This window comes from Aotus nancymaae, unplaced genomic scaffold (assembly GCF_030222135.1).
Source record: "Aotus nancymaae isolate 86718 unplaced genomic scaffold, 86718_ANA_hifiasm-v0.15.2.pri h1tg000048l, whole genome shotgun sequence".
Classification (NCBI taxonomy): Eukaryota; Metazoa; Chordata; class Mammalia; order Primates; family Aotidae; genus Aotus; species Aotus nancymaae.
Genome location: NW_026988462.1, coordinates 9020953 through 9041250, shown reverse-complemented (window position 1 = coordinate 9041250; position 20298 = coordinate 9020953). Strand labels below are relative to the sequence as shown.

General features: G+C 35.8%; 1 protein-coding gene across 2 annotated transcripts in view; it reads left to right on the top strand.

Moving 5' to 3' along the window:
- Positions 1 to 20298, top strand: part of GPC5 (glypican 5) — a 1393669-nt gene that overhangs the window by 318750 nt on the left and 1054621 nt on the right. For both annotated transcript variants that reach the window (XM_012456307.2, XM_064362249.1), the window contains exon 4: positions 6647 to 6780. In XM_012456307.2, the coding sequence (XP_012311730.2) occupies positions 6647 to 6780 (134 nt within the window). The remainder of the gene's footprint in view (positions 1 to 6646; positions 6781 to 20298) is intronic.

Below are 20298 nucleotides of genomic sequence, written 5' to 3'. Positions count from 1 at the left end.
AACATAATTTAAATACTACTTTCCAAGCAAGTAGAAAATAGTATTTGAACTAATTGTCCACCTGGTTGAAACACCCCACCCTCACTCGACCCCATTCCACTACCAATGATGCATTTTTAACTAAATAACATTCATCAAGACCTAAAGTTGCCTATTTAATATTATAATTTTACTTTTCTCACTAGATTATAAGCTCCTAGAGAGAAGGTTCCTTGCTGTGTTCCCATCGACTAGAATATTGCCCTGCCGATAATAAGGGCTCACTGTGTTGATTGACATTGTCATCTGTAGCTAACAAGAACAAAACTTGATTTGGCTTTTAGTCCTTGAACTTTCTCAACAGAGGCATCTTTAAAACTAGAAATAAGAAAGGAAAGAAAAAGAGAAAGAGAAAAAGGGGAAATAGTTGAAATTGTTGGTCAATTCTCAGTATCTCTATTCCGATTTTGAAACAGCTCAGTTTGGACAAATTAGCCTATAATTACGGATTGGTTTTCCATTTCTCATTTGACTACATTGGCACTGCAACCTCAGCCTGGTGGTTTTACATAAAAGACTAGATTTTGATGAAGATTTCATGTGTCTAAACACTTGTCACTTTGGCCTACAAGTTGGATTTTCCTTTAAGAGTCCTGAACTAGATGCTTTTAAATGGACCCATACAGTAAGTTTAATTAATAATTATGAATAGGAATGAAATGCAGAGGCGCCCTCTGGTGGTTTAATATATAGGCATGCAAAAATAGCAACGTGGGCTCAAGATTCTGTTCACAGTGGGGCCAATAGGAGATTATTAAACATACTTTTGCTTCTCCCTGTCTTTCCCTTCCTCTCCCTCTTCCTCCTTATTCTTTTCCTTAATTCAAAATATAATATGAGTTAGAATGGACGTATGATGTGAGTTAGAATGGAAACATTTGTGACAGTAGCTAGCAGAAATCCATGTGGAGAAGCAACTTGTGGAAAACTAAAAGAATCCATGCCTCCAAGTAAACACTTTTACAGAAGACCTTCTTTACTCTTCTAATCACAGTGTCAACACACCTCTAATCTTGCCAAGCAGAGATAGCAGGTGTTTTCTCTCTTACTCAACCTTAACATTGCTTTATTTGGTTTTCCCCAAGAACTGGGCACCTTGTATAAATTTAGAGTTCTCCTTATGGGTAACTTATTTAGAGGCAGTGCTTTATGGAGTCTTAATAATTTATTACTTCCTATAAATATTCCTTGTTGCAATGCTAGAATGTACTAGTGTTTTAAAAGTGGTATTATGGTTATAACTTTTATGTGTTTTCCATACCTGGTTTATGGAATTATTTGTAAGCATATCTACTTGAATGTGGCCTGTCTACTATTTGGATGACAGTTGTTCCATAGTTTTGGGGCATAATATTTTGTAATCACTTATTTTTACTTATTTTTTCATTTCTGTTGATACAAATGTAGCAACATCAATCAAGCTCTTCTCATCCTCCTTTTTTGTTGGGTGGGAACAGTGTGTTATTTGAGTTCTCTTTCTCCTGCATCTGAAAGATTTTCCTTCTAACAGTTACATTTTATATACATTTTATGATTTAATCTATTTGCATGGGTTGAACTCTTGACTCGATGCAGGCAATTCTATTTGTTAACTTGGTTTTAATCTCCAATAGATTATTTAAAACTGTCTTTCACAAATTACCTTGAAATTAAAGCTCAAAAATCAGAAATAATCTCTCCCTCCGAAAAACAGGTACACCACAAACTAAACTTGTTCTACCTTCTACCTTCACATATCAGGGACTGGCCCTGTAATTGGTTTAAAACCACCAACAGCTTTAACTTCTTCTTTCTTACCTTGTATGGGGAATCAACCCCTAGTCAAATGCCATTCATTGCACTCATTAAGGAGCTTCCCCTTTTCCCTCTTCTCTGATTTCACTGGTTCTGAGTTTATTCCAATATTTTCTTACCTCACCTGTTGGAACGGTCTGCTTGTTGATTGCAATGACTATAACGGCTATTTCTAAAACAGGGCTCTGATAATTCTGTTCCTTTGCCCATTAATTATTAATATAGTATTATAGTCTGAAAAATCAAATCCAAATGTGATGTATCTTGTACATTACCTCTGTCCCCGTAGTGATCTGACCCAGCCTACTACTTTCCTAAATTTGTTCTTATTGGAATTAAACTAACATCATGGATTTTTCTCTCTGTGTTGAAGAAGAACAGAGAAAAACAGATTTGTGGGAACAGCTTTTACCCCTAAAGTCAGCCAGCTCTTTTATAAATTACTTCTGAGAGTCATAAGGGAACTGAACATGAGAAAATGAACTCAAATTTGTTGTTACAATTGAAAAAAATTACCAATAGTATGTTTCCTCTGGAGAGTTTAAAATTAGCTTTTAATATAATGAGTTATTTAATATAATGGAGCACAGCACATCTGTCCACAAACTACCTTGTTTCTTATTTTATGTGTCATTGTTATCATCAAGCATGAATGAAGACTCATGCCTGTGTGATCTCTTTTAACCGCCTCTCTGTTAACACCAAGCATCCTAGATATGGCCTGAAGTGAAGCCATCAGTTACCCTTATATACAAGGGACTGTGGAGCCAGCCTGTGCCTCCTCCTCTAACCCAGGTTGCTTAATAATCACTCGAACTACCTCTGCATTTTTTGCTTTACAATTTGTAATATTCTAATCATTTTTGCTTTTCAACTTGTATTATTATTAATAAACATATAGAAAGTACTATTGCAAAAGAAATAGAGACTCTGGGGCAGGCATGGTGGCTAACACCTGTAATTCCAGCACTTTGGGAGGCCGAGGTGGGAGGATCACTTGAGGCCAGGGGGTTGAGACCAGCCTGGGCAACATAGCAAGATCCCATCTCTACAAAAAAAATAAAAGGATAAAAAATAAGTCAGGCATGGTGGCATGCGCCTATACTTCAGCTACTCCAGAGGCCAAGGTGGGAGGATTGCTTGAGCCAGGACAGTCACGGCCGCAGTGAGCCATGATCACGCACTCCAGCCTGGGAGACACAGTGAGATCCTGTCTAGAAAAAAAGAAAGAAAACAAAAAGAAACAGAAGCTCTGCTTTTTGAGTCAAATGAAAATAAACAATTTAAGTTATTCTTTACAAAGTTTTTTTATGAAAAGCTTTGAAAATCTGAAGACTTGAGTAAGACTGAGTGCACAGATGGGGGCGGCTCTAAAGATAAGTTTGTGCTTTTTCACGTAGTGCTGAGATTACAGTGAGAATGGGGGAAGTCAGCTAAGTGACAAGCAGTTGTTGAAACAGATACTTGATCAGAGTGGTGGAAGTGATACGGGCTAGGAGCAACTAAGAAAGTCATTTCAAGGTGAGATGGGAACTTGAAAATCAGTGGGATGCCCGGGAAGGAACTGAATGCCCAAGAAGATAAGCATTAGGCAGGAAAACAATTTTTTCCAAGACACTTCAGACTGATTGCAGGGGAAAATGGTAGAGACCAGGGAGGAGAATTAAGAAGGAAATTGCAGTATAAGTCAAAGATGAAAAATTGTCAATGTAAGTGTGAAGGTTTTTTCAATAGCAAGAACGTACTGGTATTGAAAGGTGCTGCCCAAATCGGCTCACCTCAGGGGAGCTAAGGTGACAGGCTAATGTCCTGATAACAGATGGTTTTCCATTTCTTTTCAATAAAGTATGAAGTCGAGCTCCCTGATAGCAAGTCAACAAATATAAGGACTTTGAAATGTACTTGCGTTTATTAGAATCAGCTATATACTCTTGTATCTTTGGATACATTCAAAGATACCTTATAAGTCTATGGCTAGAACATTTTCTTTTGTATTTGAAAAAAATAATTGCAAAGATGATAACGGGGATAAAGGTGTTGCAAGGCTGGTGCTTTTCAGCTCTCCATCTGCCTTCCTAGGAAACATGTTCAGTAGCAGATAGAGTCTTGGGTCTGACCTGGGAGGGACAGGAGGAGATAAGATTTCTCTGAACTCATAACTGCAAAGTGGTTTTATTTTCTTGAGTTTCAAAGGTGAGAAAACTAAGATACATAGAAGTTCCATAACTCGCCTCAAACCCTATGGCAGGTCACACTGGATCATGATTATCGATTCTGTTTCCCTTCTCTTTGCTTCTTTATTTCAGAATGTCCTGTGGTGTGACCACATTTTCTTACTCTCCCCACTGTGGGTTCTTGTTACTAGGAGTTGTTGATGAACATACTGTGAACATACTTTCCTCCATTCTTTGTGAATAACTTAGCTCCTGGCTAATAGACGTATCCTTCACTATCACTATTTTTCGAAGTGGAAACTCACTTTGGGCCTTTTACCACCTTCTCCTTACACTACTTTTACTTCTCACTGTCAATCACTGGCCCAGCCCTGTTGACTCTGCTTCTCTTCTATCTGTAACTCATGAACACTGTCCCTGCGGCAGTTCAAAATTAAAATTTCTCTTTGGGGGCTACTTGAAAAGTCTATTAACAGTTTACCTGCCTTGAGTAGTTTTCTCGCTCTAGTCTGACTTCTACAGTGTAGGCTCATGCATTTGCTGAACTTCAGCAGTGGCGCTTTACATCGAGCAATCATCAGGAGCTTTTATCTAAAACTCCTTAGCCTGGCATTTAAAGCCCTCCAAAAGCTCGTCTCCAACTTTACCCTTTAAATATAATTTCTTTTTGTGGTTACCTTGCACGATCCCTTCTTCCCAAGCAAAGCAAAGTTTTGTCCATTGTCTATGCCGGCCTCATGTCTTCTGGTACCTGCGCTCTGAGGACTTTTCCTCTGCCCGTCATCACTGTTCTTTGTTCTGAGAAAATCCTGTATCAACTCTGTCTCCAAGTGCTACTCTCATCCCTCCTGTGTGTCTCTGGAATCTACTTCTTCCTTTTTACTGCTGCTCTGCCTGACATTTTCCATGGACCCGCTGAAGGACCTCTCTTCTCCCTCTATCCGCACGGCTGCGGTGATGAGTTTTCTCACGTGGAAGTCTGAAGCAACGCTTTCCCTGCTTGGACCCTTTTACCTGCATTCCACTTGCTATCACAAGCCCTTTAGCTCGGTATCCAGTCATACGATGGCATGTTTATGTCTTTCACACCAGCCTTACCTCTTGCTACACCCATTTCTCACACCATGTACTTCTTGTACCAAATGCACAGTGTAGTTACTATAACTGTGACTTACAGTGTTATTAACATCCAAGTAATAGGTTGCTCTTGACATGTTATATGACAAGTGTTATTTTACCCGTGTAACTTTCATCTCAACTGTGTACATGAGGCTGTGCCTTATTCATATTTGTATCTCTAGCATCTAACATAGTAGGGTACAACAAATATTTATTTTTAATTTGGTTGAATTGAAATAAACCTCAACGCATCCAGGCACAACAGATGCTCCAAGTCTCATCCCTATGGGTAGTATCCTGTCCTGGGGTAGCCTTTGCTGATATCCTTCTTTACCCATCGCCCCCACTTGGAAAGGATCCCACCTGTCTCTGACATCCATTGTCAGTTACACTTTTTTGACACATACAACTTGGATTTTGATGATTGGAAGGATTCCTTTATTTCTTTCCTCTTAATCTGCAAGCTCTATTAGGAGGAACCTTAGTTACTTATATTTTCCCTGTTATAACATTTAATATATGTGCTTTGCAAATACTAGAAGTAAAATACATGAAACAGATGCACAGCTTCTTCAATACTCATTATATGGAAAATCAAAGAGATTTGTAACTTTAAGGGAACTTTGCAGTAATTTATTCTAACTTCTTCCTTGTGCGCATTAGGAAATCACATTCAAAGAGGTTCTGTCATGTTTTTAAGGTCTCAGTATAAAAAAAGTAAAAATTAGGACAAGAACCAGAGTCTCCTGATTCCAGGCAATGCTTTTACGTATTTTCAATTATATTACTCTGCCTTTCTATTATACAAGGTATCATGTAAATCTTTTTTGATGCTTTACATGGTAAATTAATGACTTAATTTTTTCTATGATAATTATGTACATTATACAGAGATCTTTACTAGATAAGTATTAAAGAAACAATATATTTTCCATAGGGATAAATAATTTTTTAAAAATACTGTAATAACACCCTGAAAATCATACCAGATTGAGAAGGAAGAAGAAAGAACTATTATAAAAGGAGATCTTTATATTAAAAATATTCGTTGTCATTTCTAAGAAAGGACCTTAAGAAGAAAACTACAAAAATATTTGCTTTTGGCCTTAGAATTCATTTAGACAAGGACCACATATTCAACAGCAAATTATTTCATTTTAAAATAGGACAAATATGTGATTAATTGTACATATAAATCATAAATAATATCTGTTTTGGTGAAGTCATGTTACATCAATAAGGCAGTTTATTAATATAGTTATCTGATTTTGCATATCTTACACAGATATACTGCATGCCACATAAATGTCCATGACATTCAGTTTTCATAATTGGCATTTTATACAGATAATTTACCTGCCTCTGTCTGAAAAATTGAGAATCATTGTATATATTACATTAAAGATTAATATTGAGGTGAAAGCAAGAACATGTCATTGTTTTGGCCCCTATGAAATATCACATTCTCAGAAAGGTGGAGCACGGTTTCTAACTGCCTTTTAATGTTTTCTATTTAAAAGGTAAATAAGATTTGTGGCCGCCCCGTAAGAACACCCACACAAAGCCCTCGTTGTTCTTTTGAGCAGAGCAAAGAGAAGCATGGAATGAAGACCACCACAAGGAGCAGTGAAGAGACACTTGCCAACAGAAGAAAGTAAGATATTTGTTTTACAACCAGAAAGAGAAAAGAAAGTAAGCCATTAATTTTACAACAGAACGGAATATATTCGATTAAATAAAATAAAATGCAATACGGACAAAAAAAAGGATCAGTATTTATTAACTGTAAAATTCAGTGGCTCTACCGGTTCCATTAATTTGGACGACAGGTTCAACTTGTAAGACCAATACAACTTTCTGTGATAATGGAACATTTTCATAACATAATGTGGAATCTATCCAGGGCCCTGGGCACATGTGACATTGTGCATTTAAAATGTGGCTAGTGTGACTAAAGATTGAATTTTTCATTTTAGTTAATTTTAAATTGTTAATATGGCTAGAGGCTACCATATTGGCCAGTGAAGGACAGAAAGATAATATATTTACATAATGTGATAGGTATCACTGAATGTTTCACATCTATTAAAAATAGTTGAATAAAAAGAAGTTTCCATCCTTTTTACATGAAATGCTAAAAATGGTTATCTGTTGATTCAAAATAATAAACATTGCGTAGGGCTTGCTAACTCACATTTCTATCACTATGCCCATCATTATTTCACAGGTTAAATTCAGTCTCTGTTTTGCGTTCCTTTGCTTGATCATTGAGGCTTAGGATGAAAAGCTATTAAAACTAGAGGTAATTATTATTTGTGTGTGTGTTTAGTTGACCAGTGAGTGTATGTCCTGGCAAATACTAGATGCTAAGTCAGTATTTTTTAAATTGGACTGAAATTCAGAATTTTATATTTATTTATTAAGTAATTATTTCTAATAATACTCTATGAATAATTCATATATAAAATATTTCACATAACTTTTCTGTAATCTAAAATCTGTTTCTTCCTTTTTTGGGATTGCACACCTAATTGCCGCAGTCTCTCATCAGATGGCTGTGAGCATGGGATGAAGATCTAGGCTATTGCTGGCTATTTTCTCCAGCTAAAATGAATTAGCATTTTATTTTACATGTAAAATAGCTGTTCTTTTTATCTAAACACGTACAATGATCAGCAATCATTCCTTGCACTTGAAAAATCAGTATATTTTGTCTAGGGTGTTTTTCTAATAAAACCCAGCTAAAAAAGATCTGAAGTTCTTCAAGGTGATGTATTTTACCACCAAAACAACCCACTTGGAAAACAAAGCAAAACTCAACATTTAACATCATCTCTCACTAGCAAAACTAAACCAATACAGGTGAAATGTTACAAACTGGATCAGGAACAATAAGGGGCTCATAGGAGTGGGAGGTTTTAAAAGTATCTATCCTGGCCACTGAATAGACCTTCTTGTCACCAATCTTGCAAACTCATTATTTTGATGTCTTTGACCATCCAGCCATGATTAGCCATTGTTCATGAATCAGCGTAGATCCATCTCAGGCCTGTCTCATGCCACAGAGTGAACAACCATACGAGTTGTTCACTTACGCGCATGAGTCCACTTAGGCATTTCAATTTTACACTGTTTTTCATTATCTCTTTAGTAAGGCTTCATTGCCAAGGTATTATATTTCTGCTTGTTGCCTATTTATTGCACAGGTTTCTCTATAAACTAACCCTGAATTTTATGTATACCTCATCAACTGATTATTCCCCACGAGGTCACAAATTTCCGTTGAAATAGGTGGGCAATGTAGCAGGAGCAGGTGCTGAATCTGGGCTACCTTTTCGTGCTCTTTCTCTACCTGCTTGAGCCTGATTTCTAATAGATCACTGCCACTTGGTTGTAATTGCTTCTATACAAGCCTAGTCTTATAACCTGGCAGATCGGATAGTACTTAGTTCATCCTGGCCGTCTCACGTTGCGTGGTCACTTGCTAGGTCATGATCAAGTATGTAGTTTCTACCAGGGCTCGATTGCAAAGCAACTAACCAACAACCTACTAACCCACCCAGCCATGAAACTTCAGGTACTACTGAACTTAGTAAACAGGGTCATCTGGAATCATCATCAGAGCACCTTGCAAAAGAGTTGCAGAGCCTTTTCTTTCTCACACTAAATTTCTTTTGGGCTATTCTGTAAGTGGGTAAGAGCAACACATCAAAGTATATAATATGATTTTTTTTCTAGTATGTAAAGGAATTTAAAAAGCACTGTATCTCTTCCTGAGTTTTAGGTTATCTTAGGTACAGAAATTTGCTTTTTATATAACAATATCTCAGTAACATCCATGCTACCTTTAGAAATGTTGCTGAATTGTCAAGCACTCGACAACAGATGCTGGCAAGGCTGTTGAGAAATAGGAACACTTTTACACTGTTGGTGGAAGTGAAAATCACTCCCTGACTTTTTAGTGATCGCCGTTCCGACTGGCATGAGATGGTTTCTCATTGTGGTTTTGATTTATATTTCTCTAATGATCAGTGATGTTGAGCTTTTTTTCATATGTTTGTTGGCCGCATAAATGTCTTCTTTTGAGAAGTGTCTGTTTCTTTGCCCACATTTTGATGGTATTGTTTCTGGATATTAGACCTTTGTCAGATGTGTGGATTGTAAAAACTTTCTCCCATTCTGTAAGTTGCCTGTTCACTCTGATGATAGTTTCTTTTGCTGTGCAGAAGCTCTTTAGTTTAATTAGATCTCATTTGTCAATTTTACCTTTTGCTGCCATTGCCTTTGTTGTTTTCGTCACGAAGTCTTTTCCTGTCCCTATGTCCTGAATGGTATTGCCTAGGTTTTCTTCTAGTGTTTTTATGGTTTTGGGGTTTGTAATCCACCCTGAGTTAATTTTTTATAAAGTGTAAGGAAGGGGTCCGGTTTTCGTTTTCTGCATATGGCTAGCCAGTTTTCTCAGCACCATTTATTAAATAGGGAATCCTTTCCCCATTCCTTGTTTTTCTCAGGTTTGTTGAAGTTCAGATGGTTGTAGGTGTGTGGTGTTATTTCTGAGGTCTCTGTTCTGTTCCATTGGTCATTATATCTCTTTTGGTACCAGTACCATGCTGTTTGGGTTACTGTAGCCTTATACTCTAGTTTGAAGTCAGGTGGTGTTATGCTTCCAGCTTTGTTCTTTTTGCTTAAGATTATCTTGGCTATACGGGCTCTTTTTTAGTTTTACATGAAATTTAAAGGAATTTTTTTCTAATTCTGTGAAGAATGTCAATGGTAGTTTGATGGGAATAACATTGAATCTATATATTACTTTGGGCAGTATGGATATTTTCACAATATTGATTCTTCCTATCCATGAAGATGGAGTGTTTTTTGATTTGTTTGTGTCCTCTCTTGTTTCCTTGAGCAATGCTTTGTAGTTCTCCTTGAAGAGGTCCTTCACATCCCCTGTTAGCTGTATTACTAGGTATTTTATTCTCTTTGTAGCAATTGTCAAGGGGATTTCTTTCATGATTTTGCTTTCTGCTTGTCTATTGGTGTATAGGAATGTTTGTGATTTTTGCACATTGATTTATTATCCTGAGACTTTGCTGAAGTTGCTTATCAGCTTAAGGAGTTTTTGGGCTGAGATGATGGGGTTTTCTAAATATAGAATCATGTCATCTGCAGAGATAATTTGACTACCACTTTTCCTATATGAATACTCTATTTCTTTCTCTTGCCTGATTGCCCTGGCCAGAACTTTCATTACTGTGTTGAGTAGGAGTGTTGAGAAGGAGCATCCTTGTTTTGTGCCAGTTTTCAAAGAAAATGATTCCCTTTTCCCCACTCAGTATGATATCATCTGTGGGTTTGTCATAAATAGCCCTTATTATTTCGAGATATGTTTCATCAATACCTAGTTTATTGAGAGTTTTAACATGAAAGGATGTTGAATTTTATTGAAGGCCTTTTTGGCATCTGTTGAGATGATCATGTGGTTTTTGTCATAGGTTCTTTTATGTGATGAATTATGTTTATTGATTTGCATATGTTGAACCAGTCTTGCATCCCAGGGATGAAGCTGTCTTGATTGCAGTAGATAAGCTTTTTGATGTGCTGCTGGATTCAGTTTGCCAGTGTTTTATTGAGGATTTTCACATTGATGTTCATCAGGGATATTGACCTGAATTTCAGGAATTTCAATTTGGCGTTCACTCCATGAGTTGGGGAATCAGTATGGGGATTGTGAAATGGGTGAGTACGTCTAGTTCAAGTGTGTGTTCAGGAATGTGAAATAACTACAGGGTGGGCCTGTTGACTGAATGTCCCAATGTGAGACAGACTGACCCTAAAACTCTATTTTCACTTGACCTCTGTAAGCCTCTATTTAGACTTACAGAGGATAATGGTATTTTGGGCCTTTGGGATAAAATTCAGTACAGAGCTAGTATCTAATAATTCCTGGAAGCAAAATAGCCACAAGTCCCTGTAGGGAATGTATGGAGGAAGATTTATATTATGCAGTGGTTGTGCTTATGCAAGGTTCTTTCTCAGGGGATCCCAGCCTTCAGTCAAGGTGCTTCGAACCTGTGAACTGGGAACTGGATGAAAGACTGAATTCCTTTGGTGGTGAATAAAGTGATGTTTATTTTCATATCTTTAATTTCCAAATATTTTCCTTGTTCTTTTTTTTTCAAATTCACAACCCATCCTTGTTTCATGGATGAGTTATTTTCTCTTATCAGTCTTAACATTAACTATAGTTTTTGAAAAATGCATTACCATATTTCTCTTTTTTTCTGTTTTATCTGCATTTCCTTTTCTGTATTAGCTGGGTTTTCAACTAGATTTCTTTTCAAATTAAATTTATTTATTTGTAGAAGTTCATTTTTATGTTCCACATATTAATTTGTTCCTTTCAGACATTGAAAACATTTATCTAAGAAAATGTAAAATAAAATAAAAGTTAAGTCATGAGTAACTTAGTCTAAGATGACCTATGTTAAATATAAATTCTTAACTTTGATATCAAGTCTATCAAGTTTTCTTTTTTGTTTAAAATTTCTTGCCTGCATTAACTCAAAAATATATTCTACTGTACTTTTTCTACTTGCAGTATGGTTTTTTCCTCTTATTATGCATAATACATAGAGAATATATCTTTATATATGTTATAAGGTAAGGTTCCAAGTCAAATTTTCCATATTCTGATCCAATTTCCCCAACAAACCCTATAACAATCCATCCTTTTCCCCTTTGTGTTCTTTTCTTTCACCTCATACTCATTCTAAGTTCATGTAATTATACTGGCCTATTGTCTGTTAATAAGTCAGTAGTTGTTTTCTGCAAATTTTTACTGATTTTGATTGTGACTGCTTTGGCTTTGAAAGATTTTGAAATATCTTTTAAGGTAAGTCACTATATTTACTCTCATTTTCAAAAGTCTGTTAGATGTTTTAAAATTTAGTTTTGAAAATATATTTTATATCTTTTTGTTGGATTTTGATTGGAGTTACACTGACTATATAGATTGATTTGAACAAAGATATTAGGATAATGCCATAAATGGCTACTTTTCGGAATTCCATTTCTAATGGTTAGTCTTCTGACCATATTAGCTTTTCTGTGTAGTTGGTCATTTTGTGCACTAGTACAGCTTCCTTCTTCTGCACCCGGCAAAACTCACATACCCTATGTACTAGAGTCTACTACTTAGGATGTATCCTGAGGAAACTTGCTTATACCTAGAGGGGCATTCTTGATTATTTGTGATAGCTGAGTGTTAGAAGCAAACTATCTTTCCACATCTAGGAAAAATAGAAAAGTAAAATATAAGACTTTGGAACATTATAAAGCAGTCAGAAGCAATAAACACATTTTCATACAGCAAAAAATCTCATTGTGATTACAAAGAAAACAGATTACATAGAATGAGAACAATAGTACAATGCCATTATATAAATTAAAATCATTTATAAATAAAATCAGTATATATTTTTAAGAATAAGATATGGTAGAGTATTTATATTATATACATTAGAATGGATATTTATAGAAAGGAAAGGGGATAATGGATGAATTTAAAAATTAAGATAATAAAATAATAAGGTAGGAATGTTCCAGGGTAAATTGTGATAGTCTGGCAGGAATTCAAGAATATGCTTAACTCAACTTTCTGTATCTGAGAAAATATAGATATGTTTATATATGCATACATATTAACACACACCAAGTTTAAATGAAAAGTGTTTTTTAAAATCACGTTCTTCTAATTAAAAGGAGTTCAGACTCCCTTGTCAAAATTTTCATGAAATCTGATAATACTGAATTTTTCAATAATCTTCTTTTTGCCGTCTTGTATGCTGAATGTAGATCATGTTTTCTCATAGTGTATTGTAGATACAGTGAGCATCGACCTAGAGATAAAATGTAAATGGCCAAGATCAGTTGTTGAGTTGTTTGGGTTTCCTACCTGTTAATTAAAATAAAAGGAAAGCTTATTGAAAAAAAAATAGACAAGGAAAACATCCAAATTATTAACAAAACCACTGCTTTGTGTAATTCATAAAAAAGGAAAGTAAAAAATAAATTAATATTTCCTGACTTAGTTTTATTAATTAGTTGTATATGCACAATAGTGTTAAAAGAAAAAATTACAGCAAATTTAGTTGTAGATCTAATTGGCTTTTATTTGTGATTCATGAATCAGAGAAGCCTCCATTCCAGAAAATAGAATGAGAACTCCCCCTGAGCAAGTCCACGATGTGGGTTTGGTAAGGTGAAAACGACAAAACAGAATGATAGGAAAAAAATTTAAAAACTGGTTGGTTAATATCAGGTGACTTCAGATTACTTTTTAAAAGGGTTAAAGCAGAGGGGACTTCCTTATTACACTGACTCAGATTTCCTGGAATCTCTTGTTTTCAGGAAAAACGTTTTGTTTTGAGATCTGTTTCCTTAAAGCTTCCGTTTGATGATATGGCATTTAGCATGAGTGATTGCATTCTGGTTTAGTCTGGTCTGTTGAGGCGTGGTACAAGAGTCCAGTTTAAAACAATAGCCTATAGTATTTGTTTAATAATAGTTTTTCTCAGGTATCATTTTTAGAATTTACTTTGAATAATTCCCAAGAGAATACCTCTAGCAATAACTACTTTCTATAAATTTAAACCAAGCCAAAACCATTAAAGGAAGGCTATGAAACAAAATAATTTAGCAGTTTCTCTAGCTTAATTTAGTTTCTATAGTAGCTGAAAAAACAGGAATTGTAAAATGCATCAGTGGCTTTGCCAACATAAATGAAAATAAACACTATTCTATGTTTGCCAAAAATTAAAAATATATTTTACATATAAATAAGGCATAACCTTTTAAAATTATGTTGTCATAGTATATACTTTGGATTTAGTGTATTATGAAAATTTTGTTGTTTAAAATTATAATTATGGCACCCTAACTTAGAAAAATTATTTCAGGTCTTTGTGACAGGAATAATTTAATTTATGGTTTAGTCTTCCAGTATTCAAACTATTCTTTTGAGGTAATGTTAATATAATTGACAGGCAAGGGAAAATGGCTTCCTTCCACCCTCTGAAATTCTTTAGCTGGGGTACAAATTAAATTAATATAAGGCAGATTTATAGGAAAATCATTTTAATTACATATATAGGAATGGGAGTCCCACAAAAATACAGGACTTAAGGAAATGCCAGGTAATTGAAGCTTATATAGCATCCTGAGCTGAAGAAAGGAATACAGGGTTGGGTCTTCTGGGGGTGGGTGGGTGGTAAAGACAAACTGTTGAGTGGGTGAGTGGAGGAAAAGTATGAGAAATAAAGTTTGCTTTGTTACGCAGGTAAAAATTGCGCTGGTGGAACTTCTAGAAGTTTTCTTCCTGACTCAGATACCTTTAATAACAAAAATTTATTTAAAGATGTAAACTTTATTTACAAAAGTGCAGGTTTTCAGAGCCTTTCCTGTGTCTTCAGTTTCTCTAAATAACCAGTTCAAAGTAATCAAGATGCCAAAAAGTTATATTTTGGGTTGGCATATTCTGATCTCCTACAGTTATATTTTGGGGTGTTGTGTCCTAAGCCCCAGCATAACCATTGTTGACTTACAACTATTTTAACTAGCTACCTTTGTGGGGCGTTGGCCAATAGTATTTATTGAGTGATGATTAATCAGTCTGTGTTTCATAGTTGGAATGTTTAATCCTTTTGTGTACAGTAATATACAATATCCTGAAGGTAGTTGGGCTTAAGACTGCTGCCTTGCTCTTTGTTTTCTCTTTACTTAATGGTTTTTTAAAAAATTTCTCATTTCTTGCCTCCTTTTGAGTTTAACATATATTTATTATTTTTATCCTTTTAGATTTGTATTTCTTTATTATTCTCTTAATGGTTACTATAGAGATCACAATATGCATTTTTAATTTGTACTGTCTACTTTAAGTTATAACTTTTACTACTTCATTGAACAATGTAAGAAACTTAGGATAGTTTCATTCCATTGCAATCTTCCCATTATTTATGCTATTTTACCAACAAATAGCTTACTCTTACCAATATTTTCACAACCCCCAGGACAATTACTGCTATATAGTCAATACTTACTAATAATTTCTCACACATTTTATCCTTTCTAGTGCTCTTTTCTTTTCTCCAGTTTCATGTGTTTGTGTAGAATATTTTTGCTTTCTTAGTATAGTTTTTGTTGATTATTACAGGTGATGAATTTTTGCAGCTTTCATTTGTCTGCAGACATCTTCATTTTTGAAGAATATTTTCACTAGGTCTTGAATTATACATTGCTGCCAATTAACATTTTTAAAATGATCATGTCTGAGCCATTGTTAAATTCATGACACTACTGGTCTGGAAGGTTTAGTGGAACAAATGTAATATGAGAAATAATGAAGGTTGTGGGTGCTGCTGTTGCCCTACTCACATCCTCTTCACCTGGCCCTTTTACCTGCCTCCTGGCTGCTGTGTTCCAACTCACAGCTGCTCTTTTCTCTGGGAAATTGCCTTGAACAAATAGGAGCCATTGGTATTCTTTATCCATTGCTATCTAACAAATCATTCAAAACTTAGTGGCTTAAACCAACAATAAGCATTTATTATACTATTTTCTGTGGGTCAGGAATTTGGGAGCTAATTAGATCTGGGGTTCATGCCCAGGGTCATTAGAGAGATTGCTGCCAAGAAGTCAGCTAGGGCTTTGATCATCTGAAGGCTCAAGTGTGGCTGGAGTATCGTCTCCCAAGATTGCTCACTCACGTGGCTGTTGGTAGGAGGCCTCAGTTTGTTGTCACAGTGACTTCTCCACAGAACTGCTTGAGTGTCCTCACATTGTGACTGGCTTCCCTCAGGACAAGAAGTCTGAGAGCAAGGCTAAGTCTAGTCTTATATGAGCTGGCCTCAGAAGTCACATACTATTGTTCTTGCAATATCCCATACGTTACACAGGTCAGCCCTCTTTGGTGTCAAAGGGGACTATGCAAAGGCATGAAGGATAAAACTGTGGGGAGTTATCTTGGAGACCGGCTACCACCCATCTCATCTGCCTGTGGAAGGGCTCTTGGCAGCAGCTCACATGTGGTGACTGACTGACACAGGGATAGATGAGGCTTGCCCCTTGCTTCAAGCTGTGGGACCAAACATGGCAAAATGCATGCTTCAGTGCTCCCTGCGGTATCTTGCTGAAGTTAAGTCCACATCCCCACTTAGCTCCTTCCACCACACCTGCCCTTGCCTCCCTTGTTAACTTTCTCCTAAGAGCACTCCCTCATGAGTCATCTGTATACTGATTCCTGTCTCAGGCACTGCTTCTACGGAATCTGACCTAGAGATACCTGGATTTTAAAAGGTGCCTAAAATAAATGCAGAATGAAAGTAAGTGAAGGCAGGATTACAGTATCCTCTTCTTAGGATAGAGAGTCTCTTAATATTCCCAAGTTCCTAACTATTTATTTTTTTCCTCCCTGTTTCTCTATATTCACTTTATAGAGGTCCCTTCTGTTAAATACATTGCTTTTTCCTTGTTTTGCTTCTAACATTTGAAGAAGGAAAATTTCCTTATTCCTGGATAAGAGCTGTGCTAAGCTCATTCATGGACATGGTGAGTCTTCTTTTAGCTTGTAAAGAGGGGAGCTAAACCATAGAGTTGGATTCTTTTATTTTGGAGATGTAATTGTCCTGATTCAATTTCCCCAATGTATTTCTGTTTACACAGCATGCTAATAATGTGCTTATCGCAGACTCTGAGTGATTGATACATACCAGTTATGGAGTTCTTTAAAGTTTAGCAAAGTAAGAAAGAGCTACCACTCCTTTAAACAGCCAGCAAAGCATCACAATTTTGCCTTTTTGGGCAGGGAGCAAATCAGCACAGCTGTAAAGGACATTGCACTCATATAGTTGTCTAGAGCAGCCCAGGCAGAGTGATTTCCCTGTGGCAGTTCCTGCTCTCTGCTTGATTTCTTGAAGTTAGCTGGTAAGAATAAGCTATTAGCAAGCTTAAATCGCTGATAATTAGCTGTACATTATTATTTCAAAGTGGCGTGGCTGTGCCAATTAAGTAGGTAATTAGGAAAACCCCAGGACAATAAATTAAGATAGAGTCTCAACACCAGTGCCCCATCTGTTCTCCAGCAAGCATTCCAATTAGCCAGGCCTCTCATTTAAGAATGCACGATTAAGGGGATTGGCTACACGCATGAGTGTATATTTGCATAAGAGAGACTGTCCTAGGTGCTTAGTAAAAATACGATATTTTTACTATCAGATAGGATTTTGAGGTCAGGGTGGGGAATGCAGAATTTTTAGAAATATTGGATTTTTAATGTTTGAAACAAAATGTAAATTGTTATATGAGTATTTTTAAAATTTTGTCTTCAGAACTTAATTGAAATATTATATCATTAGGCATTTCCACTTCATTCTAATGCATTTATTAAATTGTGATTTGAGTGAGAATTGTATCACTTGGAACATTAACATCTTTATTTATTAAGAATAGAAAGCAAAGAGGACACTTAGAATTTCAGTTTAATGAAAGAAATGAGGCAGGGCGTGATTCTCATTTGGAATGTCACCGTCAAGTAAAGTAAATTAATATCCTGTACATCACAGGAAAACACAGTGAAGTGTTCAAAATAATTAAACCTGGGGAAAAAATTAAAACATCATTTCAGTGAAGAACACAATGTTATTTAAGATTATTGCCAAGGTAGATAGAATAGATTCATATTAAATGGGATCAGTTAGCTTAAAATACATAGAGTTTATAGCTACATAGTCAAATCTTATCTAATACAACACTTTATTAGTGAAATCAAAATTAATTCTTGAAATTCTTGATATTACGCTCTGGGTATATATGTTTGTTTAGATGATAAATCAGTATTGAGATATACTGGGCTTAATGATGAATTGTATATACAAATATTCAGTGGATGAAAATATTCCTAAGTCCAAAAAAGAAGTCAATTCTTGCAGAAAAATCTAATATCATTTATAGTAGAAGAGAAAGCAATTTACAATCTGTTTCCTCACAAGTGAAAGTTAGTGCGTCTTTGAGGTGGTGTTATTATTTATTAACTGGAAATTTAACTTGTGAAAATAAAGGTCATGTTTTCAATGAAAAAAAATTCTGTTTAATTTGAAACAGTGCTTGTTAGGTGGTGGTACTGAGGGCTTCCAGAGCAGAGCAGGCCAAGACAAAGCTTCGGATAGGAGACCAGAGGGGAGGCCAGAGCAGGTATGGAGGGAACATGAGCTATCAGGCAGGCCAGAGTCAAGACCTACATGAATAATGAAGATCGGGACATGCAGGGGTCAAACTACAGGCACACAGGAGGAGCAAATGCCAGAAGGCAGAGCAAACATATGGCAAAAGTTCAGGCTAGTGGTTCTTAACCTTTGGGGATCATGTATCCCACTGAGAATCCCAAAAATGTTCCCAGAAAAAGAAAGTTCATAGACAAATCCATGCAGAATTTTGTTGCACAGAAAAGCACTTCACTCCACCTAAAACTAATATTAACAACAGAAAGTCTTTAAAAAATGCTCTTACTTTCTAGATGTTCATGGAAAAATTAACGGCCATTTCATGAATCATCTTAAATGAAATCCACGTAGTAGAAAATTAAACTAATATCATATACACTGGTTCTGAAAGAAGAGGCAAGTCCAACTATTTGGCGTGAACTAGGAGTTGACATTGCAGTTGGTCTTGGATGTGGCTATGTGCACACGTGTGGTATTCAACAGATGCCCACTTTCTGTTTTGAGGGTAACAGTTACTAGAAATTATAGAAAATGTGTGCAAGTATCATATCCAGTGGCTACAACTGGAACTCTACTAGTTTACTTTCTTGATGAGGATAGGCTTAATTCAGGGAGCATGAGATTTATTCTAAATTCTTCAGGCTCCACTGGTGTTCCATAATTATTTCGTCCTTAAATTGCTTTATGGTATTTGCAGTGGAGAGGCTGTCAACCTTAGGTTAGTGTGTGTGGAAATAAATGTCCCCAGATTCCTGGCTAAAGAAAGAATAATAAGGTACAGTTTTATACCCATAGAAATGGCTAGAAATTGGACAGTTTTCAAACTGGTCATCCAAAAATCTTCTGTTTCTATGTAGCAGCTTGCTGGATGAGTTAGAAGCTTTTGGTAATGTATGTAATTATTACTACTGTGGGGTTATATCATTTATACGGCCGAAAACGTCTTTTCCACCAAGAAAGCCAAACTGCAAATAAATTCCCCTTATCTAATGTATCTAAAAGTATGTTTTCTTTTTTCTTTTCTCCCAACAAGTGAATCTTCTACTCCTTTTCCTTTGGAAAATCAGTAAACATTTACAGAGTTGAAAAGAACCTCAAGTTCAGCTCCTGCTATTATTTTTTTCACTGAACTTCTTGAAGAGGTGAAGAGGATTCAAGTTCAAATTATGATGAAATTGATGATTTTATAGGAGTGTATAGAAATATTTCAGAATTTTTGGCAGAATCCATGGGGGCATAATTTAAGATGATGGAAGTTTGCCTCTTACAAATTAATTGCATTTAGAAGCAGGATAGTCAAAACCCATAGGTACGCTGTATCCAGATCCATCTCATAAGCAAGGACACACAAAGACTCAAAATAAAGGATTGGAGAAAGATTCACCAATCAAATGGAGAGAAAAAAAAAAACAAAAAAAACCAGGAGTTGTAACTTCGTTACTGACAAAACAGACTTTAATAGTAACAAAGACTAAAAGAAACAAAGAAGGACATTACATAATAGTAAAAGGATCAATGCAACAACAGGAGTCAATGATCATAAATATATATGCACCCAATATAGGAACACCCAGATACATAAGACAAGTTCTTAAGGACTTATAAAGAGACCTGGACTCCCAAACAATAATAGCAGGAGACTCTGACACCACATTGTTAATATTCAATGGATCAACGAGATAGAAAATTAACAGGGACATCTATGATTTGAACTCAGACCTGGAACAAGTAAACTCAGTGAATATTTATAGAATTCTTCACCCCAGGTCCACAGAACATGCATTTTTCTCAGTATCACATTACACCTGTTTTGAAAGTGACTACACAATTGGAAGTAAATCACTCTTCAGCATTTGCATAGCATTTCACAGACTTAAATGAAATATTGGTTGGCTGTT